The sequence below is a fragment of the Epargyreus clarus genome, unplaced genomic scaffold, assembly GCF_041222505.1.
Source record: "Epargyreus clarus isolate Ecla_fem2 unplaced genomic scaffold, WU_Ecla_fem_2.2 ptg000008l, whole genome shotgun sequence".
In the NCBI taxonomy this organism is placed as follows: domain Eukaryota; kingdom Metazoa; phylum Arthropoda; class Insecta; order Lepidoptera; family Hesperiidae; genus Epargyreus; species Epargyreus clarus.
In genome coordinates, this window is record NW_027332216.1 from 12,102,895 (window position 1) to 12,130,787 (window position 27,893).

Sequence of the window (27,893 nt, forward strand, 5' to 3'; positions counted from 1 at the left end):
CTGATTGATCAAAATTATTGGAAAAAACATATTTTTTTTTTCTATTTGTTGTTACAGCGGCAACCCTAATATATACTCTGTAAAAAATTAAAGTGTCTATTACGGTTCAGAAGATGAGCCCTGTGACAGACGGACAGACAACGGAGGCTTAGTAATAGGGTTCCGTTTTTACCTCTTGGCACAGAACCCTAAAAATAAAACAAAAACAAAGGTTGAAGAATTCTTTATTTTATCATTATTACACATAGTTGTCACTTATCGCGTACACAAGCGACAGAAAGCCTTTCATAGCTCAATTGACTTTGGCATGAAGTTACATCGTTTTGTGCGGCCGCCCACGGCGACTCAACGAACCTACAAGCACTAATGAGATTAACCAAATTACTTATTCATTTCCATTACAATTCTGAAATTTGGAATACCTAAAGTTGCCTACAAACTAGAACGTCTCTTTGTAACAGTGATATACTTTTGGTTATACGTAAACGTTTGTATAATTATCTTATTTTTTTTTGTATAATTCAGAACGATAACTCGATTTTCATCTCAACAGTGTGTAAATCCATCTACTAAAGATAGCGTTTGTGTCCTTTGATAAAACTTTCAGCACCTAGATCTTTTCTTGCCTATACATTCTTTAGAATGATAAATACGATTTTTACTACTATATATTTATACACCGTAGCTTTCATATTATACAGCGAGACGCAATGTTACAAAGGAAAATCCCAGTTTGTACGCATCAGAGAATAGCACAATTATCACTGGGTATATACAGCACTTCTCCAAATGTGTGGTGATTTGCTACTACGACTTAAGACTATGAGTTCGAAGCACAAATGTATGAAGTGTTTCTCCACAACACTACGATCTCACTGTATATGATATACACTATTATTATACAACACATTATATTTTATTTAGTTACTGATATTATTTATTAAGCGTTTTTGCTTGTCAATACTTCGACTCACACACATAATATATTATATTGCATGAAAGCTGTTTTTGGCTATACATGTCAATATCGCGCTAATCATATAAATGTTATACACGAAGCGAATGTGTAAGATCACCCTTAAAGCTGTAATTAATACATTTTAAAACAACACAACAGTGAGACCGCAATGTTGTTCGCATTTCGCATAACAAAATAAAAATTGGTACGGGAACATTCCACATTTGTAAAACTCACAATTTATACTAAAATGTACTTGCTATTAAATATTAATTTAGTTTCATTGCACCCTTATATAATTTGGAGATGGCTAGTTACGTTTCCCCCCCTACAGATCTAAATATATTTAATATGAAATATTTTTCTAAAGAATTTAAAAATATTGGTAACTAGGAGGAACGAACGAATATTGAAATGTGCACTTCTCGACGGCGCGGCGCCCGTGTGACCGAATCCATACATATTATAATATTAGAATAACATTATCAATAATTATTTTCACATTGTATAAAACGAAAAATAAAAAAAAAAACATAAAAACTATACATACAATGAGCGAATGTTTTCATAACACACATTACACACACCCAAAAGAAACATACATTAAATACACGTATTAACCGCACATACTTCAATAAAACAATAAAATTTGTGTATTTTTTTTATCGCGAGAATGGAATTCAATGAAGAATGCACGCATCTTCGGGCGGGCTCGTAAAATAAACTGTCTTTATATCTTCTAATAATTACGTAGCAAAATTCGAACAGTAGCAAAAGCCTCACCTCGTGTATCAATTTAAATACAACAATAAGTACACGTAATTGTAACCTAACAACATAATAACGCGGTGTATCGAATTAAAGTAAACATTACTTTTAAGAAAATAAATAATATTATATCTATAAATTATTAATTATAATAATAGTAATTAATTCATTCGTATTAGAGCGAACATTGCCATTAGAATTTCATTTAATGAATACGATTGAGATGGAACCGGTTACATTCATATTATCGAACAATATGAACAACAAATTCGTCTTTCATGCACGCATACAATACTCGATGACGAGATAAATCCGAACGTGAATTTATTTGATTCGCGAGAGAGAAACCGAGTGGTTAACAATAACTAGATCTATCGCCCGCCTCAAACATCTAATATAATATACCTATAGTCGAAAAAGTACATCACAATAAATACTATAACTACGAGTGTATTTCTGTTTGACGACGAGATGACCTCGGGGAGCCGAGCTGCAATCGGATCGATGAGAACGAGCAAGACGGGAGGGAGAGGGAGAGTCGGGCGGCGTCCCCGTCCGAGGGGGCACGGTCGGAGTTATACACAAGTTATTTAATAGCTAGCGCTACCTAGTGCGGGGTGCGAGATCGGCTATAAGGTGGAGGGGGGTACCGTGATGCCGTTGCGGCCGAGGGCGGCGCGGAACGCCTCGAGCGAGGAGCGCAGCGTGAGGCAGAAGCCGCGCGAGGCGGGGATCAGCGGGTAGTCGGGCGGCGGCACGTCCGGGGGCAGCGCGCCGCCGCCGGACAGCGCCACGAGCCCCTCGAGGCGCAGGCACAGCGCGGCGGCGGACGCGCGCATGTGCTGCAGGATCTCCTCGCGGAACGGCTCCGGCGGGTTCATCAGCATCTTGGTCATCGACTGCACGAGCTTCAGCAGCACCATCTCGTTGTACATGCGCGAGTTCTCCTTGCCTTGTTGTGTACCTTTAAGCAAACAAGATAACCTGTAGTAATTATTAGTCCGCGCTGAACTTCTAGTCCGCTCTGAAGTTGTTGCGCGCAGGTTTAGCCAGAGAGCCAATCCGGTCGAACACAACTACAAACATATACTCCGTAGCAACAGTAAGGGCACACCAACAGCTATGTCCCCGTGGGCGAGAGCGGACAGCGAACAGGTGCCGGGGCAGTCCCGCGCTGTCTTCGTCCCACTTACTACACTTACTTCGTCTACACTTAAAACCATTTTATACTTTAAAATCATTTTAAGTGTGTTTTTAGTGTGTTTAAGCATTTGTTTCACATACGTTTTCAGAAATTAACTGTGATATGTAGCGGAATATAAAGGAGTACCGTTTTATCAAATTGCATTTTATCTAAAAAATAAGTCACATCTTAAAATCTCTACAAATGTTTCCTTATAATATTTTAAACCTTTAAAGTACTTCTCTACCAATACTTTGGCCGTTGCTCCTTTAAAAAACCGTTGAACATATATTCAAATATACGAGATCAGTATAACATATCAAACCAACCTTTCTGCTTCTCATAGCCAGCTTCGTTGAAGTATGGTTCCGCGTTGAGTATGAGCCCCTGTAACGATACGATCACTTGGAGCAACGAGCTGTCCTTGCCCCACACCTCCACGCCTCGGCCGGACCACGTGCCCAGGAGAGATACGCACACCTGGAGAAACAAAGAAATGTTTGTAATTAAAATTAACCTGAAAAGTGAATGAGAATATGAGGTACGTAGCGCACTTTACAAGTTAAGAAACAGGTCATATAAATCACAATAATATAAACGTAAGATTCATAAAAGAATCAACATTTTATAATACGACAGACTTTTTAGGATGAGCTCGATACACAAGGATAAGTTGGAATCACATTTTTAGACACCTGTTATGCTGACATAATTAACTCAACTGTTCCTTGCCTCTTCAATAAAAAATATGCATGTGTAACATATTGTAAGCACGTATGCAATATTTGCAATATTTACGAACCAACTTTATAGTATCGATTTTTTTAATTATTGGTTTTGTACACAATGAAAAAATTTTTTTCTTCAAACATTCCAAAAGAAATATAACTTCAAAACAAGGTACGCCTACTAAGTTTCTTTGTATAAACTAATTTCCCTATATTTTGTCTTCATTATCCCATACCTTCCCATCCTCGTACAGGTTAGGGTTGAGCCTGTCCGAGCAGTGCGAGTGGTAGTGGCAGAGCGGCGGCGCGCGCGGGTACTCGCCGCCGAGCTGCACGTCGAACACGAACAGCCCGCCCTCGTACGGCGTGCGCGACGGGCCCGCTATCATCACCGACAGCAGGTCGATGCGCTCCTCGTAGCCGCGGACCCACACCTGGGAGGGACACGAGCACGTTATGTCGCGGTGAAGTGCGACTCTTAAGGCCGCTCCACATTCTCGCAAGAATCTCGCCAGAACGCGAGAAGAGAATGTGGAGCCGATATGAATCGGGTTTTTCTCGCGCCCTTGCAAGATTCTAGCAAGATTTTCGACGACTTGATATTATCCCAAACTTGTCAAGAATTTAAAATATTAGCACAAAATTATCAACATAAAAACTTAACTTACATTATGTTATTACTCAAATTATTCACTCACATTGTTAGTCAGTTATACACATTATTGGTATATAAATTAAGATAGAAATTAAATCCCAATCAAATCACACTTTTATGTTGAAACTTCACAATATAAAAAAAATAAAGTAAGAAACAAGTAAAAAAAATAGTGTACACTTACACCGGGCGGCAGATCGCTCTTAAGCAGCTTGATCTCCCGCTTGATCGCCGAGTAGAACACACGCGGCTCGGAGGGCTGCAGGATGGACAGGCGGAAGCGATGCGCGTCCGGCGGCGACTCGAGCATCACGAACCCCTCGCCGCCGGGCTCGCCCGCCGCGCCCGCCGTCGCCTCCACCTCCGCTTCAGTGCCTTCCGCCGTCGCTAGGGGAGCGGTTTCGTTGGCTGCGGGCACTACGAAATAAATAGTGGGTAAATGGTAGATGAATAAATTGTGAGACATTTTAATGTATTTTTTTTCTAAGTCATACAATTTTTAATTTACATAAATGAAATTATGTAATCCACTACATAACACGTATTGCCTTCTATTTGAAACCTCCGCTAACTTAAGTTTTTTTTTTTTATAATATAGGAGTAGCAAACGAGCATGCAGTCCACCTGATGGTATGTGGCTACTGCCGCCCATGGATCGCGCATCTGTAATCAACCCCAGATAGGATTAGATATTCCTACCTGAGGTCGGCCACAGATGCGCCGCTACCCCTGAGGACTAAGCTGGAACGCCTCGGAAAAGTATGTCTCCCTTACCACACCCTACAAAACGGAACACAGCAGCGCTGTAATGAAGCAGAAATAGGTGTGGCGGTGGTGCCGCCGGCGTCGACATTCCTACATTTTTTAAGATAAGCCCCGAGAGCAAATAGTATAATAATTTCATATCGTACATATGGGCGCAAATCAGTATCTTATGTTTATATTATAACATTTAATGTTTAAAATAATTATTTATGGGTGTAAATCTGTATCTTACGTTTATATTATAATATTTAATGTTTAAAATAATTATTCGTAATTACAATACTGTTATTGATCTAACCTCAATGTCTCTTAGACATTGCACTGATTCTTTCGACTGATTTTAAAAGATTGTAAGCCGTTACTCTGCCCGAATTGTAAATAAAAGTGAATAAAAGTGATTCTCATATTAAAGTCGTTTCGTTCAGTTTATTAATAAAGTGCGGTAGTGGGATATCGCCGACATACACAATATAACCGTAGCTTAAAACACATTACGCAATTTCGTCGTTATGGTTATCACGTACTGAAACAAAGATAAATATACCCATATCGAGATTCCAAACCAAAAATAAATCCAGTAATCCATTCATTCAAATTAATATGTCTACCTGAACAGCAATTGAACACTGGATACCGCGTGTCAGAAAAAAAAAATGTTTATTATTTTTAACTATATATTTTCAAGTAAAAAGTATTTGACATAAAAAAATCGATGTCCCGTTTTGACTGAAGTAATCATTGGTCACTATATTCCATGGTCAATATTTACGTTTGCGTACACTTGAAACGCAAGGTCAAACACTAGTTGTCCTTTTTTATCACATTGTTCTAATAGCTCTGTCCCTTATAGAACATTCGTCTATGTAGTTAAAGGTAAGCGTCGCCACGCCAGAAATCTTTTTTACGTGCGGCTATAGATGTTTCACATCAATAATAATTGTAATAACATCGTCACGCAGGCAAAGGAAATAAGTAACCTCAATTTAATATTTAACACAACTAATATGAAGGAAATGTATACTTAAATTCTATAACATAAACTCACCACTGGACTCAGCGAGCGCTATGACAGCCGTGATGGCGTCCTTGACGTCGGTGCCAGCAGGCTTACCCTCCTCCTTCTCGTCCTGGTTCGCGACCGTCACCACCAGCGCGCCGTATTGCCTGCAACGTCACCACACCGACACGTCAACATAACGATAATATCATAATTACATACTAGCGTCGTAAATAGTGTTTTTTCGAGAGTATGCATGTCTCATCCTCTGTAGATCAAACGACTTGACGGATTTTAACATATGAGGTGTAGTTGGTTTCGTCTAAATTTTGAAGTGACAGATACTATATTTTCGAGCACACGGGTTTTATGTGGAAATTATCAGTTTTTTTGCAAGGATACCTACATGATGTTAATTGGTCTGTCAAATTTGTTAAATCGAAAGACAGGGGCATTACACTACAGTTATAAGACAGACATATTATGTAGTTAGTTAGTAGTGGTGATAATGTAGAAGAATAAGATTTTTATCACCATCAAAAACACTTATATCGTAAGGATGATAATAAATGTAACACGTACTTTTTAATTTATTTCCAAAAAATACTCAAAGACAGAATTAAAACATTTCCTAAATTATGATAGTAGTCTCGGGGAACAGTCCACACATAAACAACAAAAATGCATTTGCAATACACAGAAATGAAATACCTACATATCATACTATAAATATTGCGTATAATTTATAATCACTCGTCAATAGAGCGATCAACATTGAATGCAATACGAGTATATGAAAGTAACAACACATTAATAACAATTTGGGGAAACCATGCACAAAACAGGATCTTAATAAAATTACTGTCATAAATCTTGAACTTCAATCACAAGCAGATATTTAATGTGGTAATACACTTTGAAATTTGTTCATGTAAAGTGTATCCCAACATATAATAGAAACGAGACATAAAAAATATATTACAAGAATTAAAATAATTTGTGATTGCTTTTGAACCAGTATGTATGTATACACCTATGTGACTGAGAAAGTTAAGGTCCTTTACAATTACAAAATTTATTTAAATTACTAGAGGTCAAGATTTATGACATATATAATACAAATTTATATGCACGCAAAACTTACATTAAACAATTTGATATTGATCAAAACTACGCGAGATTTAATTTCAAAGTGAAACTTCAAAAGAGCCTCCAGGCTTTTGGCCCTCCTTTATAATAAAAATATGTGAACACCACCAGTTTTATACTTTAAAATAAAGTTATATAAATAACCCGTTTATATTTACAGACATTAAACGTCATCATTAAAATCATATTTTTTATATTACTATAATTAGACTCGTCCATATAACGATGTTTATATTGTTATGGAGTTTTCAAGGGAATAAAATTATATCTATACATACATTATTACTTTATAAAATGCAAAAAAGCAAGCAAATATACAGGTCACTTTTGAGTAAATAAATGCAGTTTATTATTTATTTATTAGTATATAACGGTTTGTATTCTCATATACATAATATTAGTAAGGATATCATAAATAATTATAGCTAGTATTATATTACTATTAATACAAATCATGGTGTACACATATTATAATTTATGGAATAATACATATTTTAACATTGACAATCATTATGTTTTTTAGCATTCGAAAAAGAGAGAAATTAAATTACCACTTTTTACAGAGTCATCTACTAACAAAACAGAGAAATTAGAAAAAAACAAAATTTAAGAAATAACCTACAAAAAATAAAAAAATATGACTACATCATCTATGTATCTTTGTATTATGATATATTTGCGTAATGTCTTGCAAGCTATACAAAGTGTAGGCGAATGGATAAACTGCAAACTGTATTTTGCACTGATAAGTAAATTATTAACAACAAAGTTAAATTATAAGCAATTTCACACATAATGTGGAGAAACTTGGAATGGATCTAATCAACTGTCAATACATACTGTAGACATTTTACAGTATACATTTTTCATTGCATATTTTTCTGCAAATTCCACTAATTATTTAATAAAAAAATGTGTCAAAAATTTGTTATTGATGACGGTCAAATTAAATCAAATGAATAATGAAAATATAGCAAGTAAAAAAATAAATAGCCAATAAATAAATGTAATAATAAAAGCAAGTAAATAAAAATCAATTCTATAATATAGACATAAATAAATATAAATAAAAAAAAATGTGTCATACGTTTTTAAACTACCTATTTAGACGAATCTAAGATTGTGTGTATATAAAAAAATCTAAATTCTTTGACACAATATCTCATATTATATTAAATAGCACACTATTTCTCATTCATAAAATTCTCGAAAATCAAACAAAATAATTGCTAACATATATGTTCTTTAATATATTATCAATAAAATCATGTTTAGTAACAGATGACTCGTATGAGGTAATCGTTTATAAAATTTAAATTATTTCTTATAAGTATCAAATTTAAATTAACTTTAAAATATTCGATTAATATAAGTGATGCGAATTTATTGGCATAATTGTCTATGGGTGGGAAACATAGATTATGAACACACCGCCTCCATTGCGAAACATAAAACATGCCATGACAAACAGCACGAAATATAATAAAAAAGCAACATATATTTCCAAAAATCAATACGAAAATTGGACAGTCATACAAACACAAAGTTATTCTTATTTGGGGAATGTTATGCAAAAAGAAACAAAACATAAATAAAATTAAAAAACATAAATGACATAACATAGATAAAAAAAATAATACATAGACAACGAAATTAAGCGTAAAGTAACATTTATGGAAGTTTGTACATTTAAACCATAAAATTAAAATTGTATATTACGCACGTTCGGGCTTTTAATATAAAAATGACAAAATTTCAGCAAAATTAAATTTTCAATTTAAAGAAGTTTTTAGATTGAAGATTATTATATTTATTTCTCAAATCATTAGTTAACATGCTTACATCATAAATTCTAATCTGACTTAGAATCAATTTTTATAAGATTTACATTATTTAATCGTTCATATTCATATTCATATTCTTATTCATATTCTTGCATTACCAATACTGTTATATTCTAATATCTTGAACATAATTATGGCAGACTATGGAATATAATGAATAAAAAAAACTATAACTATTGGCCACAATTTACTAAATACAGATGCAATAACTTTATACGAGAATACCATATCAGTATGATGTAATCTCAAAAAGGTTTCATGCACAAACTTCACAGGACAGGTATAGGGGGTAAGGCTAAGGGGGTTAAACAAAAAAATAAAAATGTAGGCTCACACTGTAAAGTGGTAGGGTAACTTCTCGTCACTCGCGGATTGCTCTTTCATTATGCCGTTAAGGAAAGCGGCCAGCTCTAGGGGCCTTCTCCTGCGAAAATAAACCACAGACTATATACACTATTCTATAATCTGTTATAATATATACACACACTGGACGCCATTTAGAAACTCTTACAGGACCATAAAATTTAATTGTTCATATTAACATATTTATGATCATCTGCCTTCTCATTTTAGAGTTACTACCTTCTAGAGAAACCCACTCTCCTTGGTCCTGAGAGCAAGTCACATATTTGAGCGAATATTTGTCTATCATGCTTAATACAGCCGACTACGCAGTCGTAGATAGAAACTGCCATTAACTATTCTTTTGGAGCTAGTTATATTATCGGTCAAAAATTCATTTGGCATGCTCCATAAAACCGATTGCACAAACGCACCGAGGTATTTCCAAAAAAATAAACTCCCCTTCGTAGAGAGTTACTTGTTCATATTTGGGCAAATATTCGTCTGGCATGCTCGATACAGCCTACTGCACAAACGCACCCAGGTATATCCAAGAAAATAAGCTCCCATTCATAGCATGTCACTTGTTCATATTTGGACAAATACTCGTCCCTCATGCTTGATACAGCTCTATACAATCGCACCTAGCTTTCAGCACCAACTTAGCACATTACGAGTACCACACAGAGGCAAATGACGAACATACCTGTTGACTTCGGCGTGCGCTTTGATCAACTGCGTGTGTATGAGCGAGCACAGCCGGTGGCAAACGTTGCGAGCTTGACTGTCGGCTTCTGACTGCCCGGTTGCTGGAATACAAACATACACATATACAAATTGCTTCTTTGCAAAAATAATGGCACAAGTAAAAAAGGCAGTTTTCCAGGAGAGCCAGTTTAAAATTAAACAATGTTTTTGATTCGAAATCTTTCATTTAAATGAGAATTAAAATAATAATAAATACAATTATAAGTAGTTATGTATACAGGGTGAATTTTTCAAACGGGCCTTCAGGGCCAAATCCGAAACTATAAGGATTAGCGAAAAATGCTGTAAGGAGTTACGAGGCCGATTTTGATTAAAACTAAAATTGCATCATTATTTTTTTAAAATATCTTTTTCCTTAGCCGGGAATCGAACGAGTTCATTTTGAAAAAAAATACACCCTCTATATTATTCCACCATCTGATAGTGTCGCTTATAAGGATCAAATTCTGGGAAGTAATGTTATGTGACAAATTAAAGGAAAAGGAAAATTTTGAAGAAAATACATATTTTTCCATACATTGCCATAGTAATCCTTAAGGATTATACATAACAAATGATTTATGTGTAATTCTTTAGAAACATACGTAACTCATACCATTGAAGAATTTGTTGGTTAATCAACTAATTATTCGATGCTATAACCGTGACATACGGCTTAGTATGAGAAAGTAATAGTTTGGCAAGTAAATTACCGTCGTTTTTAGGATTTATTTTTTAATAAAAATAGATAAGTGATTAAATAGTAAATTGTTATTGTTTGTTGTTTATAACTACGTTTCAACAGTAAATATGATTTTCTATATCTCTTTGTTTAGTTGTCACTCGGATTTGACTCGAAAAAGACATTCTCGCAAATTGTCAATTTTACATCTGTATTAAACGAAACTCCGCCCATAGCAAGTTAAATCTATTATAATGGTCCTAAAAGTAACTATACACACATAAAATACATGTCCACAAATATGGACATAAAAATATAAATTCTTGAAGAACAAAACGTCCATTTCGAATGATTTGAAACATTGAGCCAAAAAAATTGTTAATACGCGAAATGTTTAAATTGATGAATGGCGGGAATTTAACTGCCAAATTAATATGAAAAAATATGTATGTAATATGTATTTTCTTAAAATTGAGGCTTTTTGGCAAAGGGAGATCTCCCGCCGGGCTAGGTGATCATGCCCGGGGAGCGGCCGCGCTCCAACAGTCTCAGTTCGGAGCTTGTATATATGCAGAATATTTAGAAAACTTCGATAGCGTGATTCAGAATACTCGTGGCGCCATCTCTTGTCGAGTAGCGGGAGATCGCCACACTTTTCCTTTAGTTTGTCATTTATCATTACTTCCCAGATTTTGATCCTTATAAGCAACACTATCAGATAGTGGAATAATATAGAGGGTGTATTTTTTTTTCAAAATGAAGTCGTTCGATTCCCGGCTAGGGAAAAAGTTATATTAAAAAAGTAATGATGCAGTTTTAGTTATTATCAAAATCGGCCTCGTAACTTTAAGCATTTTTCGCTAATCCTTATAGTTTCGGATTTGGCCCTGAAGGCCCGTTTTAAAAATTCACCCTGTATAACTACAGTACTGTTAGGACACATTAAAATAGGAAATATTTGGGATTAAATTGTAATTTTAACAGAAAAATGATTTTTTTTAGTTTTTGCTATCTTCTTGCAAAGAAGCGAAATAATGTATGATACGATACAATGCTCTTTATTGCATGTCTAGAAAATATATGCAGCTATGCAGGGAAATAAATGGTAATAGCAATAACCTATACACACGAATACCTTGTAGATTAGAGAAATAAAATGGAGTATAAAATTGATATAATTGGGTGAATCTAAAAAAATAATTACATAAAAACCTAATTAGGTAATAGAGTAGGTACTAACAGTAAGAGTAAGTAAGAGATAGTGGTGGACCACACATGTGGTCAATCTATACTGATTGACCACATGTTACATGTTGATTTTCAAAACATATTACTTCTGTTGTGAAAGGCATTTTAATACGTCAGCGCCATTTGTTAACATTGAACTATATACCTTCTAAAAATATTGTAAGAAGTGTGGCTAACATACAGTTCCAGTACATAGCAATAGCAGACGAGCATGCAGTCCGCAGTGCATGGTAAGCGGCTACTGCTGTCCGTGGACATATGTAACGAACCCCAGATAGGATTAGATATTCCTACCTGATTAAGCTGGAACGCATGGGAAAAGTATGTTTCCCTTACCACACCCTTCAAACCAGAACATAGCAGCGCTTCACACTACTGTTAATTGGCAGAAGCAACGATTAATTTACAGTTAAGATCAACTCACGGTTCTCGCCGGACGGGTTACACACGGCGATGTCGGTATCGGACGCGGACGCCTGCACCGGCTCGATGTTAAGGTGGAGAGGCTTCTTGGGTGGCGTACCACCTTCTACCTGAAATACCTTAAAATTTGTAATGTAACAGGTTAAAACTATGTTCCATTGTTTCTAAATTTAATCATTGAATTTTTTAATAGTATTATTGTATTTAGCTGGTCCATTGCAAGAGGAACATGCAATTTTATGCATAGACATACGTAAATCAATAAACTTATATGTCAAAATCTATAGGTCCCTAGGGGTTTGTGCTCGTTGCATATGGTGGACAGTATAAAGCGTCCGACGAGCCGGCCAGGCTTGTCGGTAATGATTGTGAGGTCGGGCCTTTCGGGTGCGTCGTCTCGCACGAGTCGCTCTACTATCACCTACAATAACTTCCATGGGCTCTACAGTGGGGTTTAGGCCATGGCCACGTGGCGGCCGGGCTTGGCAAGTGCGAGATGCACGGCGAACAACTAAATAGAGTCCGTGCCAAACTTCAAGTTCGCTTTGAATATAGAAAAACAACAAATTGTAGATATCAGTTTGACGAAGACGGCGCGGGACCCCCCGGCAACCGGTCGCTGCCCGCTCTCGCTTGCGGGTATGTAGCTGCGTTAGTGTGCCCTTACGTTTCTACGACGTATATGTTCAACCGCATTGGCTTTCTGACTGACACCTACGGCCATTAACTTCAGAGCGGACTCGAAGTTTGGCGCGTACTATACCTACCTCCATGGGTTCGACGGGCGGCTTGGTCTCCGTGGCCACGTTGGACACGATGAACCGTCCGACGGGGCGGCCGGGCTTGGCGTCGGGCGCGGGCTCGGGCGGCGCGGGCTCGTCCTCGGGCGCGAACAGCCGCGCGAGCTGCTCGTGCACGCGCCGCTCGCCCGAGCGCGGGGTCGTCGCGCCGCGCTCGCGGACGCGCTCTATCAGACCCTGCGGTTGAAAATAACCTTTACGCTGTTTGTCCACGAACCACCGATACCGAGCCGATACCGATAATTAATGACGGCGCCGAAGTAGCGCACATACATTTACAATAGCAGCTTGTCCACCGAACGTTCGTCACGCGAGCACCGTCATCCCGGCCGCCGATATTCCAAGTAGGTCGGCGTGATCGTTAGATCGGCACCGAGTTTTTGACGGGCCGATGTGCCGGCAATGTAAAATACATTGGAACTGGTCCATACACAGCCGTCATACGAGTGACAGCTGGAAAAAAATAAACCACCGATATCGGTCGCAGTGGACAAATTATCGCCGTCACGACATAATTAAAATCGGCCCGAAATAATCTTGTTCTTGGTATCGGCTCGGTGACGGTGCAGTGGACAAATAGTCTTAGTCGCTAAAGTTATTTTTTGTTACAAAGACTTATTTTGTGTTACATAGACAGCCGTCTATGTTGGTCCATTTATTTCGGTCTACCCTGAAAATCAGCGCCTCGGTTGCACTACCATGACATTGGCTGAGGATAGTCCGTTTTACGGTTTATTATGTCGCAGCACGGTACCCTCCATTTATATTAACATATGTTTCTAGTATTATAAGAACTTGTTTTTTATGTTTATGTTTTGTTTTGATTCTTGTTTTTTTAGTCATGTGTGTGCTGCTATGAAATCCGTGAATAAATAGTACATTACGATACGAGGACGAAAAATTTTTTTCTGACAAGTGTGAGTTTGCAGGCCGAGCCGCAGGCGAGGACTGCAATCACACGAGTCAGAAAAACATTTTTCGTCCGCGTGTTGTATAAAATTTTATATTACGGGGTCGGAAATGGGGGTTTTGCGCACGCGAAGCGTGCGTAAAACGTCCATTTACGCACGCCGTGATATAAAAAATATTATTATTTATTTATTATTAGTTACAAGCCCTGGCTACACTGAGCGCGTGTTCTAGCTCCGCGCTAGGGCGTTAGTAGTAAATCCTGACGCCGCCGAGTTGTATTGTACTGAGTTACTAGTAAGCGGTCACACAGAGCGCGTAAGCGTACGCGCATACCCGTACGCCCGCGCGTATTTTTCCCATACAATGACGCTTGTACTCAAATGTGTTAAAAAATACAACGCCCGGCGAAAAGAACTCCGAACGCTGCGACAAGCGTACGCGTACGCGCTCTGTGTGACCGCTCAGTTGTAACCCAGTACAACACAACTCGGCGCTAGAGCGCGGCATCAGGATTTTCTTCTCGCGGTAATTGCCTAGCGCGGCGCTAAAATACGCGTTCTGTTTGGCCGGGCCTTAAAGGTTAAACTTGTGAACAATCCGTTGAGTAGTTTGCCGTACAATGACGAGTATGTGAACGTTGCGCAAGAACGCAAACACACAATCCTTTGTTTATAAGTACCGAATGCACTTGATTCGATTATTAACATATTCCTACTTAATCTGCTGTATTCAGCGAGTAACTAAATGGTGCATTACAATTAACAAATAAACTTTATCACGTTTTTATTTCCTAAAAAAATGACATACACAAGAAAAGAGTAACTCGATAAGGATTTAAATTTTTTATCATATAATTATTTCGTATATCTTAAATTATTTCTCACTTTTCTCTTATCTATTTTAATGACATGACTCTTTAACTTATGCATACACGTTATTTTAAAGTATTTTTTACAGAAAACCTATAATATGTAATAAATGATATGATACCATGGTGCTGTACAATAAATAGATAAAGTTTCTTACCAAAAAGATGTCTTCGTGAAAGAACGATGTATTCATCAAGCGATCTAAGAAGCGGCAGTCTTTGTATAAATTGAGCAGTTTCCGCATAATCTGTAAAATATTAATTTATTTAATCAAAACAAATAAATCATCAAATCCTAGGGCCTTGATTTTTAAATAATATTACTTTTAAATAAAAACCACTGATATAATTCTACTAGAACGATGACTGACATACAGCTCTTACGCTACCAAAGTTTGGAGCGATTTTTTGAGAATTATGTAAATCGATGTTCGTTAAGACTTGCATAAAATCACAGTTATAAACTTCCTAGCTAATTGTGAAATTATCTCTTTCATTAGCACTAGAACAGTTACATCACCTCCTGGCTCTGCAGCGTGGGGTGTCTCGAGAAGATCTCCTCGAGACGTCTCATCGCGAGGCGGCCCCGCTCGATGTGCGCCGCCACGCGCGGCTCCAGCAGGCGCGGCACGGCGCCCGCCGGCCCCGCCCCCACCGCGATGGGCCCCGCCCCCGCGCCCTCGGCCACGCCCTCCGCCGCGTCGCCCGGCGCGTCCTCCAGCGCTGTTAATGCCGCTGTGGAACAAGCAAAATAACTGTCAACGCATTATGTTTACGAAACGATTCATATTTTTAGCGAGACTGGTTATTAAGAAAGATTTTTTTTTACTTTTGAATGTTTAATTTCGACTTTGTTTCTCCAAAGGTTTTTTAATTAACAAATGGTAAATAATGTGCAGCACTCAAAATTTTCCGACCACTCTCGATAATATGGATGCGCCCAAGGACCTTCTCATTCTGAAAGTGGGCCTGTGCTTAACAGTGATGTAATAATTAGTCGATGAGGATGACATAAATTAAAATAATTTACGCTTCAAGTACATAACTGATTGTCATGAAATGTACACGCGTTGTCAGGGGTTCAAAGAAAGACAGGTAGCCCGTCTTTTTATTTATCTGAGGGATACATAAAACCTCTGACCGCGAACGAATTTCCGAGTAAGACTTAGTTTACAATATTAGTTAGGATTAGAATAGAGGCGAATAGAGGTGGTGGTGGAGGTGGAAAAATCCCACATAAGTCCGTGCCGCTCCCACGGCATAGGGTACCTTTTGAAGGTTTCCCCCTCGTAAACAAACAAATATAAAAAAGAGGTGGACTAACGCATCTCGCTGCCGTAGCTGGGCGCGTCGTCGGGCGTGCGCGGCTCGGGCTCGTGCGCGGAGCTCTGCGTCTCCCACGAGTCGTCCGACGCGGACCCGTCCGACGCCCACAGCTCGCCGTCCTCAGAGTCGTATTCGCCCACCTACACGGACAATTCACACTTTATAAGCGACCTTCTATACAGTTATGATAGTTAAAAAAAAAAGTTGACACTTTTTACATAAGTCAAATGAGATGGATGTTTGAAATACTTAAGAAAAAATAATAAAAGATTTAAATACAATGAGATATGAAATTTCTTCAATAAAATAACCAGTTTTTAATATTATTATTATATCAATATAAATATTATTCTTACGTCAACGGCATTTGGTGTCTCTCAATAAATTTGTAATGTAAAAATATAAAGACACTTAAAACATTATTTACAAGTATTCTCAATCAGTGGTCAAACTTGAGAACCACCTATTTTTGGAAGTACATTATAAAAAAATCATTTAATATGATCAAATTATAAACATAAATATAACAAAAATGCCTACCTTATACAGATCCTGTGGCCAGCACATGCTCGTGTGTCCATCCACCCACCAGACCTTCACACGACCCGACGGGAAGTTGTCAATAACCTAAAGATAAGGAAACATAAGGAAATAAAATACTTGAACCGAAATAAAAGTAATTACAGTACTACACTTCAATTCCAAAGACTAGTACAAAAATCAATGAGAGTTAAAGATATATTAGACATGAAAGAACCCCATTCGATATGTCCATTTTCAAAACCTTTACTCTATATAATTATATAACTGTTAAAAAGAGATCTACCTGTCCAGCAGTACAATTTTCATCTTCACCCGTAAAGTTAGCGACCCTGATGACGACGGTGCCGGGCCGGTACTGGAAGTCCGGATGGTCCTTCAAGTCGTACACGCTCACCTCGCTCTCGTTCAGCATTTGGGGACTGGGAAATATCAATTGCACTACATTATAACCGGTTTCAATAAATAATGCGGAATGACTTGCACGCGTACGTCAATTTTAGAAGAGAAGAACTAGTACATATCGCTGCTTCAATTCAAAACTACCAAAAATCAAAATAACACTCTTTTTACAGGTAACACAGATTAGGTTTCGAGATGTGGCACTTTTGTACAAAAGGGTCGTGCTTTCAGTTCGTTCGCAACTAACAATATGACGGTTTAGATCATATTTCGCGCGTTGAAAACGAAAATTCAAAAGTAACGGTTGCGTGGGTTTTGTATCTAAGAATGCAAAATCAACGGGAGTCTTTTTCACGATTGCATTTTTGCGATAAAAACATTTTTGTTATTTTATATTTGTGGTACTTTTGAATTGAAGCAGCGATATATGTATAAGAAAGTTTAACCACTCACACAGGTTCAGCGGCGCATGTGTAGGTGCGGTACCAGTGCACGATGGCGGTGCGGCCGTGGTGGTCCACGCGCTGCACCACGCCGTACTCGCGACGCTTCAACTGGAACACAAATATTATTATTGATACACCAAGTAATGAAATAGTCGAATAATGTAGTTTTTAAGTACGTAACACAAAGTAACAAAATTTACTCCTAATAAATAACAAAAGTCATTGTACTCGGAGCATGGAATTAAAAATTTGCTTGCTCTGACGCGGGTGTGCTATATAGTCACGCCTACATCTAAAATATATAATTGTTATTAGTTTGACTTTTTCTATTTTCATATCTCACTATTTAACAAAATATGTGGACTGTCACTTAAGTTTCATAGATAGATATACTTTGCACTAATAACTCCAATGGAGATTTGTTTTGTTGCTGTATCTTAAAGGGGTTTACTTGTAAACCAAGTTTATAAAGTGTTCCGGAGCTGTCGAAAATATCTTAAGTCATTTGCTCCTTTATTATAGCAAAAACTTTTTTGAACTCACCTGTTGATTCGCCTCAATGTTGGCAGCACCACTGACCACGAAGTCACCAGGGAAGCACTCTTGTCCATCCAGATGGTGTATAGGATACAGTTGAGTTGATGGGATACCCATTTCTATTGTGCCATCCTGTAAGAAACACACAATGCTAAATTTTATATAAGATATTTCGCGCGAGAACGGACGAACATGGTGGTGACTACTGAAAAGAAAAATCACCTACTCGGGGGTCATTTTCATTTTCGAGTCATTTTCATTTAGGTTTGACAAGTATCGAAATGTACATAAGAAAATGAGCCGAGCCGGCAGTGCTGCTTACGTTGTGGCGTTGCGTGCAGCCAACCTGACCGCACTTGCCACACGACGTTAGCGTGACTAGTGGTGTGCAGGGTCTCGACGACGACGCGCTCGTCACGCACTGCCTGCTGCGGGGACCGTTTGCCGCGCCGGGAGCCTGACGTACTAAACACTACACCGCACTGACACACAAGCTACGGGTAATAACTATTCACGTACCTGCCACACAACATTCGTGATACTAGAGGTGTGCGGCGTCTCAACGACGACGCGCTCGTCACGCACTGCCAGCTGCGGGGATCAATTTCTACGACCTGAGTCAGACGTACTATACACTACACCGGACACACACACTAGTGTCGCGAGATACCTGCCACACGACGTTCGCGTGGCTGGTGGTGTGCAGCGTCTCGACGACGACGCACACGTCGCGTACTGCCAGCTGCGGGGATCACATGCCGCAACCGGAGCCCGCCGTACTGTACACTACACCGGACACAGCACACAAGCGTCGCAACGTACCTGCCACACGACGTTCGCGTGGCTGGTGGTGTGCAGCGTCTCGACGACGACGCACACGTCGCGTACTGCCAGCTGCGGGGATCACATGCCGCACCCGGAGCCCGCCGTACTGTACACTACACCGGACACAGCACACAAGCGTCGCAACGTACCTGCCACACGACGTTCGCGTGGCTGGTGGTGTGCAGCGTCTCGACGACGACGCACACGTCGCGTACTGCCAGCTGCGGGGATCACATGCCGCACCCGGAGCCCGCCGTACTGTACACTACACCGGACACAGCACACAAGCGTCGCATCGTACCTGCCACACGACGTTCGCGTGGCTGGTGGTGTGCAGCGTCTCGACGACGACGCACACGTCGCGTACTGCCAGCTGCGGGGATCACATGCCGCACCCGGAGCCCGCCGTACTGTACACTACACCGGACACAGCACACAAGCGTCGCATCGTACCTGCCACACGACGTTCGCGTGGCTGGTGGTGTGCAGCGTCTCGACGACGACGCGCTCGTTGCGGCGCGGCGGCGGCGCGGGCGGCGCGCGGCGCGGCGCTCGCTTCAGCCGCTTGCCGCGCAGCAGCCGCACCGCCAGCTGCGGGGAGCGCTTGCCGCGCCCGGAGCCCGACGCGGCCGACGAGCAACGGGACGACCACGTCGCGCCGCTGGGGGTAAATTACACAAAAATGTGAAAATTAGTTAAATCAAGTAGATATCGGATCAGCGCTCAAGTGTCCAAGCTTAAAGAAACGTTTCAAATAAATAAACATCAATGGATTGGTTCCCTTCCATTTTATGACATAGGGGCCAAAGGCTCTGATGGGTAGTACGTAAATGTTACTTCTGACTTATTTTATAAGTAAGTTCTAATTGCAATGTCTAAAAATAGGCAACTAAAAGAGCAATAAAGGAAAATTAACTCTGAGTAACCTAAAGTATCTCTAGCTAATAGAAGAAAACTGTGCATGTAATAAATAAATGTCGATGTTCCACAATGACTAAATAAAGGCAATCTGCTTCGTATAATTAACCTTAAGACCAGCCTCATATTTACGTGCATCACATGTACAAAAACGCACTTAGAACAGACCAAAATCCCTATCACACCATACAACCGCCACTCACCTATCAGTGTCACTGCCGTCGCTGCTCGTGTTCTCCCAGTTGTCCGAGTCGTCGTCGTTAAGTGCAACGTCCGAAGTGCGACTGTCGCCGTTCAACAAACCGCTGTCTTCTTTCGCTGGCTCTGGACTGTAAAGAAATATATTACAATTACATAACATACAATTTTACAGTTATATTTACATAAATCCTCTGACATCCTTGCTGTTTCATCCTTAGTATATCATAAAAAAAATCATGTCTCAATTCTAACAATGAATTTGAACATAACTCTTTTTATGCTCACACGTATTTTTGTACAACTGCTCATAATCGAACGATAACAACTATGACGTCACCGCTTTATCTTGATTCTCGTGCAGTTAGCGATCACGTTTAGAGGTTCATCTAGCGGCTCCTACTTCATTGCATATTTTATTTATACAAATTTAAAAAAGATATATATATTTTAATTTTATAATATAGGGGTAGCAGACGAGCATACAGTCCAGCTAGTGGCTACTGCCGCCCATGGACATCTGTAATAAACCCCACATAGAACTAGATATTCCTACCTGAGATCTGTCACAGATGCGCCGCTACCTCTAAGGATTAAGCTGGAAAGCCTTGGAAAAGTATGTCTCCCTAATGACACTATTCAAATCAGAACACAGCAGAGCGTAACGCTGCTGTTATGAGACAGAAATAGGTGTGGCGGTGGTGCCGCCGGATTCGAACCACAAAGGGTTCTACCACCTTCAAATTCATTGTAATAAACAAATAGGCTACCTGATCCCCGAGTCGTTTTTCTCCTCGGTGGCAGTATCCTCGATGCTGCTGGCGATGGGCAGCGTGACGTCACCGCTGGGCTCTATCTTGATGCTCGGGCAGTTGGCGTCCGCCTTCAGCGCTTCGTCCAGCGGTCAAACAATATAACATGAACAAATAGGCTACCTGATGCCCGAGTCGTTCTTCTCTTCAGTGGCGGTATCCTCGATGCTGCTGGCGATGGGCAGCGTGACGTCACCGCTGGGCTCGATCTTGATGCTCGGGCAGTTGGCGTCCGCCTTCAGCGCCTCGTCCAGCGGCTCCAGCTTCTCTTCGGGCAGGTCCACTTCCATTTCGGTCTGTGTATAACTTGAGGTTTGTATTAAATTATAACAAAATAACATTATAAAGTAAATAAATGCTGCATGACGAACTAATACATACAATGACACTCTATGAATCATTGGTTCAAACATTTTTTAGTGCATTATAGTCTCGTAGTAATTTTGTGTACAAATTTTGTGTTATAATAAAGTTCAACCTGCTATCCCCATACTTAACGAATTATAAGAGATTTACGTTAATATTTCTTATACAAGGATATTTAATTACTTTTTCAATGTACTAAATGAGAAAAGAAAAAATCTTTTTATCAATCACAGCCCTCTACACTAGGATTCTCTATCGTGGGTGCCATATCACATACATAGATGAATACAGGACACGTAGACCTAGACCCAGACGCAGAAATCTAAATTTATCATCATTGAGGTATCTGTCTGACCCCTGGTCAGATCGAACCCGGAATCCACCGCGCTTCCGACCGGTACAGTGGCACGCATTTTCACGTTAATAACTATTAATGAAATAACACTCACATCGGTAGACTTGAGTTTGCGGTGTGACGAGGCTCGTTTCTTTGGTCTGGAGGGCATGTGTTCCGTTGGGTTGGCGTTCACCTTGGACGGCTTCTTCGGGAGCGGGCGAGTTTGTTTGCGGAGATTTCGATAAAATTTACCTGTAGAACATAATGTTTCATTTTTATAGGCGTGTTGATTGCATATAACATGAAAAAATCTGATTATTATTGTATTTTTATATTTTATAGTGTACAGTAAAATATAGTCTCATTTAAATTTAATAATTTTTGGCAAAATGATCTTATTCAAGAAAGTGTTTAGAATGTCTTTATAGAAAATAAAAGAATGTGTGCAAAAATAATTCAAAGAAAAATCATGATTATTTGAATACTTACTTTGTTGTTTCCTCCACTGTTTTTTGCTGATGAATGTGTCTTCTGGTCCAATAGTGAGGAAGTTCCGGTCACCGACCTGCAGTGTGCACGGTTCGAACACATTGAGCAATTTCAGTTTCTTTAAATCTTCACCTGTGTACCAATAATATACATAGAAATTATACTATAAAATAAATTTAAATTAAGCTCGCGCTAGTTCACAGGACTTAAAAATATTGGCGTAAATTATACTTCCACAATTCTTTTGTAATGGAGAGTTTGGTGGTAATCACAAAATTGTTAAGTGAAGCAGGCCAAGTAAGTTGCTAGCAAATTCGACGATTATTTCGAATGATATTTCCTAAGGGGGCGTTCAAGTATTACGTAACGCAATTTGGGGGGAGGGGGGGGGGTCTTGTAAAACGTTACGATGCGTTACAGGGGCGGGAGGGGGTCTTTCATAATACACGTTACGTAACATTTTTTAATAAAAAATATAGAGAATTAAAACTCCTAAATTGGCAACCCTTTTCATTTACGTTTTACGGAGAATCCCTTGAATGAGTGGGTTCAGCCGAACTAAGTCCTGAGTATTCTGAGTTAGACTAAGTATAGTACAGTATAGCAGTATATATGCTTTGACTATACTTAAACTAACTTAGAATACTCAGGACACCTAGTTCGGCTGAACACGCCCAAGGATAAAAACTATAACATAACTTTTTAGCGAGTTTGGGGTAAAAATTGACACTTGAGTGTTACGTAACGTTTAGAGAGGGGGAGGGGGAGGTACAGAAAAACGTTACCTTGCGTTACAAGGGGGGGGGGGTCAAAACTCTTCAAAAATTGCGTTACGTAATACTTGAATGGCCCCTAAGTGTGTAGGGCAAAAATACTTAATAAATAAATAAGGAACCTAACTTTAAGGGAACTTACAATTTGGAGAGCTGTTAAAGGAGCAAATGTTACTTTTTACGAATAATTAATTTAAAGTTAAGTAATTTATACTTTCAAGAAATAAGTTGCTTCGATCAAATAATTTCTTCCGACGAGTAACGTAAGTGCAAATGTTACCTTCGACGAGGAACTTGGGTTGCTGCGGCGCGGCGGCGTCGGCGGGCAGCGTGCTGAGCGCGCGGCACTGCCAGTGCACGCTCACGCTCTCCGTCACCACCGCCTCCACTGTGAACTGGATAATAATACACTATATTGTACAATAAAGGTATGTATAGTTTTAAATACATAGCATAAAATAAGTATTGTCCCTCTGAAACATCATAAAGGTTCGTGGAATAGTCCTCCCGGGGAAACCACGTTAAAAGAACGCACTGAGTATGCTATTTCACAGGTGGTGTGGGAATATGTGCATATCGTGTAAAACGTAATTCTTATAAGCGCAATATCTGAATGATGATAGGTATTAGAGAAAAAAAATATAAGCACCTTTTTATAGAGAATTTTAAGAGCTACTTTGGTTTAACTTTGGTCTAAAGTACTTTTCGATAAAACTTACCGTTTTCGAGAAAAATCCAAACACCTAAAATGTTGACGTTTGACCCCAAATAATTTCCGCAATTTTTGCTATTTCAATTGTCTAAATTGACTGGACTATAAAGACGAGTTTATATATTTTAAAGTTAAAGATAGGTTTACATATTTTATTAAGGGGCCCTCTGTGCCTCTATTATAGTAACTTAACTGCCGTCTATTTCTGTGTTCTGGTGTGAAGGATGTTGGTGTATAGTGTATATATACATAAACATGTTATTTCTTAAATGGAATTATGATTCTGTGGTCTCACAATATGATTAATCTGATTTCACAACTGCAGCAAGAACGGACCACACTCTTTCATGCTGACCAGCATGTAGATATAGTAGATTGGTACATGATGGTATAGTTTAGCAGATAACTGTTGCTGATGTTTTCAAATCACCGATATGGTCTACAAAAGTATTATCTACAACAAATCCCGACTGCCAGCATAACTATATAATGTGCCATTCAAATAAAATTATTATGAGCTGGTGTAGATAAGCTATATATCCACTAAATTACTAAAATATTTTTTTATTATCATGTTTTTTCTTATCAAACATTGAAACATAGAAATTGTTTTGATGTTCGGCAAAATGCGAATATAGAGCAGCTGTCTCCTTTTGTGTCAAAATATCAAATGTGTACCATTAATTTCAGACATCAAATAAATTTCGGGCGAAATACTGAAATAAATTGTTTTATAAACATACCTTATGATCGTGCATCTTGTGTTTCCTAGCCGCCTTCATCTCCTTGGTGACGTGGAGCCAATTAGCGCCGGTGTCCAGCGAGCCCAGGGGCCCGTAGACCACCTGGCCGGGGTAGAACTCCGACGACGAGTACGGCGTGGAGCGGCGCCGACGCATGGAGTAGTCTTCCAACGGACAAGTGTCCAGGTCTGGGTATTCGAGCCGAGAGCCGTCAGCGGACACTAAGCGCAGCTTGCTGTGTACTGCCTATCAGACAACAAAATAAATAAGACAAAATAAATAATAATAAAAAGGCGAGATTTGTTCACATTCAAATCAGTGGTTAATAAAAAAACATAATAATGTTTAGAAGTTTTTATGACAAAATAAGACTGATTGTATGATTAACCTCCGCGTTGAATATGTTAATCCAGCAAACAATGTAGGGAAATGAAATCCAAGGGCAATTTGGAATTGAAATATTTCTGTGGTTAAGGAAAATTAATTTTGATGTATATGTCAAAAATTAAGTGAACACAACTAAGAATAGTTATTTATTAACATGACTTATTTTGAAAGAAGAATTTTCTAACACAACTAAGACAGTAATATCCAGACAGAGACTTGGCTAATAATAGACGAAGACGGCTCTCTTGGATGTCTTAATATAAAGCAAAAGTTAAGTATGATTATGAATTATTCAGAACAGTACCTTTGATGTGCCAACCCATGAGTCGAGGCACACAGCCAGATCGGGGGTGAACTCCTCTAAAGGCTGGAGCCTCTCGCTGGCGACGTTGGGTATTACATGCTTGGTGCCGACAATCTGTAACGCAGCTGTCATCACGATATCCCTGCAGTATCCGCGCTGGGTGTCCTTGCCAGCGATGAGCCGCCGCACCACATCGCCTGGCATGAGCGAACGATCCGCCAGACCGACCTGCCACCATACCACATGTCTCAAATAGGTATGTTTATTGGTCTACATTTTTAATTTTTTTCTCAATGCATTTGATGCATTGAAACTATCACACAAATCGAAATAAACCTTAAATTAGGCAAGCGAAAGAGAATTAGTGGTGGTTTGGTTGTATTAATCTCTCTGAGTCTGATTCCGTTTTAGTTATATTAGATACAAATTAATTGTCACTTAGTTTACTAAATAAATAATTTTTACACACATTGGGACACACTAAAATTTCCCTTGTCAAACTCATAAAACACCTAACAAGTACCCAGCTGATGCCCAGACTAAGAATATTTCTTTAAATTCATCATTTAGATGACTGCCTGGCTAGAGATTATTCATAATCTCATATCATTTACCCTTTGAATATGAGATTGGTAAGCTTTGTCCTGTAAATTGTACTTTATTACATAAAAAACTTTGTACAAAAAACCTGAATATGAATGTAGAAATATTGTCAATCCAACAATAATGTAAATTTGTTTCATCTTTTGTAAATATTATAAGTTCAAGACACTGTCCTGTAAATTTTAATTAATCTCTAAGTCAGGATTACCTTTAAAGTGGCATTATCATATTTAAAAGTTTGACATCCTCATACTACAAATGCAGATGTGAGTTTGTTTGTTTGTGTTCTATGCTTTACTACTCAACCAATCATTGTTAAATTTTGCACACACATATTCAGAGGTCCGGAAAAGTACATTAATTATACATATATAGATTACATAGGATACCTTTTGTCATAAAAGAAAGTACTGGAGGGATAGGATAATAATAATAATAGGATGTTAAGGTGCCCACATACCAATCAATTTATTATGTCAATGATGCCATTGATTGATTACATCATTGTTCTTAGTTTATTGATGATTGATTGATCGGCAATCATTTTATCCATCCATAATATCCAGATGGGAAACTTAGCAATGACTAATAGTCAAAACAACTATAATACAAAGTAATAAAACTATTGTATTGTTATTTCATGTGTCAACATGTGCCAAACCCCATGGTTTAATGCTATCTCATAATAGCGGGTACTGCAGTATTCTGTTTAAAAATGATAACCTATATTTAGGGTGTATGAAACACAAAAAGAGGATTTTCAACATATTGTTGTATGTAGAAGCACTATTGGTAATGTATACATAGATGCTGGCAGACTTTCATATGAGGAGACCAGCTTAATCCCCAGGAATGGCTGTGATTGCCTTCAGGTAGAAAGCTTGTTCTGTATGTAATTCTATACAGATGTATTTAAGTGGCAGTGACCACTGAAAGGATTGCAAGCTTGTTAATAAAATAATCAAAACAACATTTAAAAAAACAACCATAATTAGCTTAAAAATATTGTACTATTTTTGTCTTTAATATTTGGTATATAAGTGCCATCATGCTATCACCATATATTTCTTGTCTTTTTTTTATTGGCCTTACTTCTATTTCAAAAATATTCTATGGTTTCTCTTTATTGTTACCATGTGGAAGGCATAAAAACATTTTAAAATGTTGAGGGAGAGCACAATGGAATGTGAAACAAATTTGTCATCTCTAGAACATCATTAGAAAAAATCTGCAAAGGTCATCCACCCATAGTTCTAGAACAATGGACTATTCTGAGGGTAAGTAACAAAATTACTTTACATGAAATACTCCATTTACCTTCAAATGAGAGAATTATTAGAGTAAAAAATTAAAAAATGTAAATTGGCGAAAATGAGGGTTCTTACTAAATTGTAGTGTTTGTCTAGTTAATTTATTGTTTTACGATAGAACTCAACAAGGCGTGAACCGGGCACCGTAGGCCGCTCGCAAAAAGTATCGCAATATTGACTCACCGATTTCTCGGATATTACGCGCTCGGTGCCCGAAGGATGCCACACAACACGAATTTCGCCTTTTTGAATAGGTGTTTCAATGTCGCTCTCCTGGTCGCTGGAGTTAGCTTCGTAGTTCTCGAGTACGAGACCGAAGACCACTTGACCGCGATTGGTGATTTTATACACTTCATCCTCATAAAAATACTGAAAGTCCGTTGGTGATCCAGGATTTTGCCCCGCCATATTGACGGGAATTATCTAAAGACACAAATAATTTTGTTTTTTACGTGATTATGTTCTTTCTGACAGCTGATTGCAATGTGTGGCGCATGCGTCAATTAATTATGCAACGGAAACGCCATCGTGCGGGATTTTGTGCAAAAAAAACGAGACGTTCCGTTTTCTGTTCGTTGGTCATTTTAATATTAAATTTATATAAAATACTCTTAACAAAATAAAATAAAATTTTATATTGTTACTTTTTCATTTAAGTGTATTTTATTCCAAATTTTAATTCATTCATCAGAATCCGATTTGTCCATGATCGCCACACTTATTGAAGCGGCTAAATACGCAGTATGCACGGACTAATACAATCTCTAGTCTTTATTAACTTTTAGACCATACACAT

At 38.6% G+C, this 27,893-nt stretch overlaps 1 protein-coding gene across 2 annotated transcripts; it reads right to left on the minus strand.

Annotated features, from left to right (window-relative positions):
* Positions 1-208: 208 nt before the first annotated feature.
* Positions 209-27,614, minus strand: LOC140744454 ((E3-independent) E2 ubiquitin-conjugating enzyme UBE2O). 2 transcript variants are annotated; one of them, XM_073076054.1, is made up of 25 exons: positions 27,281-27,614; positions 25,185-25,412; positions 24,494-24,739; positions 23,319-23,433; positions 22,266-22,397; positions 21,889-22,028; positions 21,197-21,369; positions 20,267-20,392; positions 19,599-19,806; positions 18,327-18,452; positions 17,791-17,891; positions 17,222-17,357; positions 16,936-17,022; positions 16,394-16,535; positions 15,590-15,804; positions 15,228-15,317; positions 13,257-13,466; positions 12,491-12,608; positions 10,096-10,198; positions 9,382-9,471; positions 6,103-6,221; positions 4,477-4,709; positions 3,874-4,071; positions 3,239-3,389; positions 209-2,690 (listed from the first exon to the last, which is right to left on the minus strand). In XM_073076054.1, exons 1-25 carry the CDS (start codon positions 27,503-27,505, stop codon positions 2,356-2,358), a joined length of 4,047 nt encoding a protein of 1,348 aa, XP_072932155.1. In that variant the 5' UTR covers positions 27,506-27,614; the 3' UTR covers positions 209-2,355. The 2 variants fall into 2 exon arrangements, with proteins under 2 accessions (XP_072932155.1, XP_072932156.1); XM_073076055.1 differs by having other exon boundaries at positions 12,491-12,595; positions 13,253-13,466.
* Between the last annotated feature and the right edge of the window lie 279 nt (positions 27,615-27,893).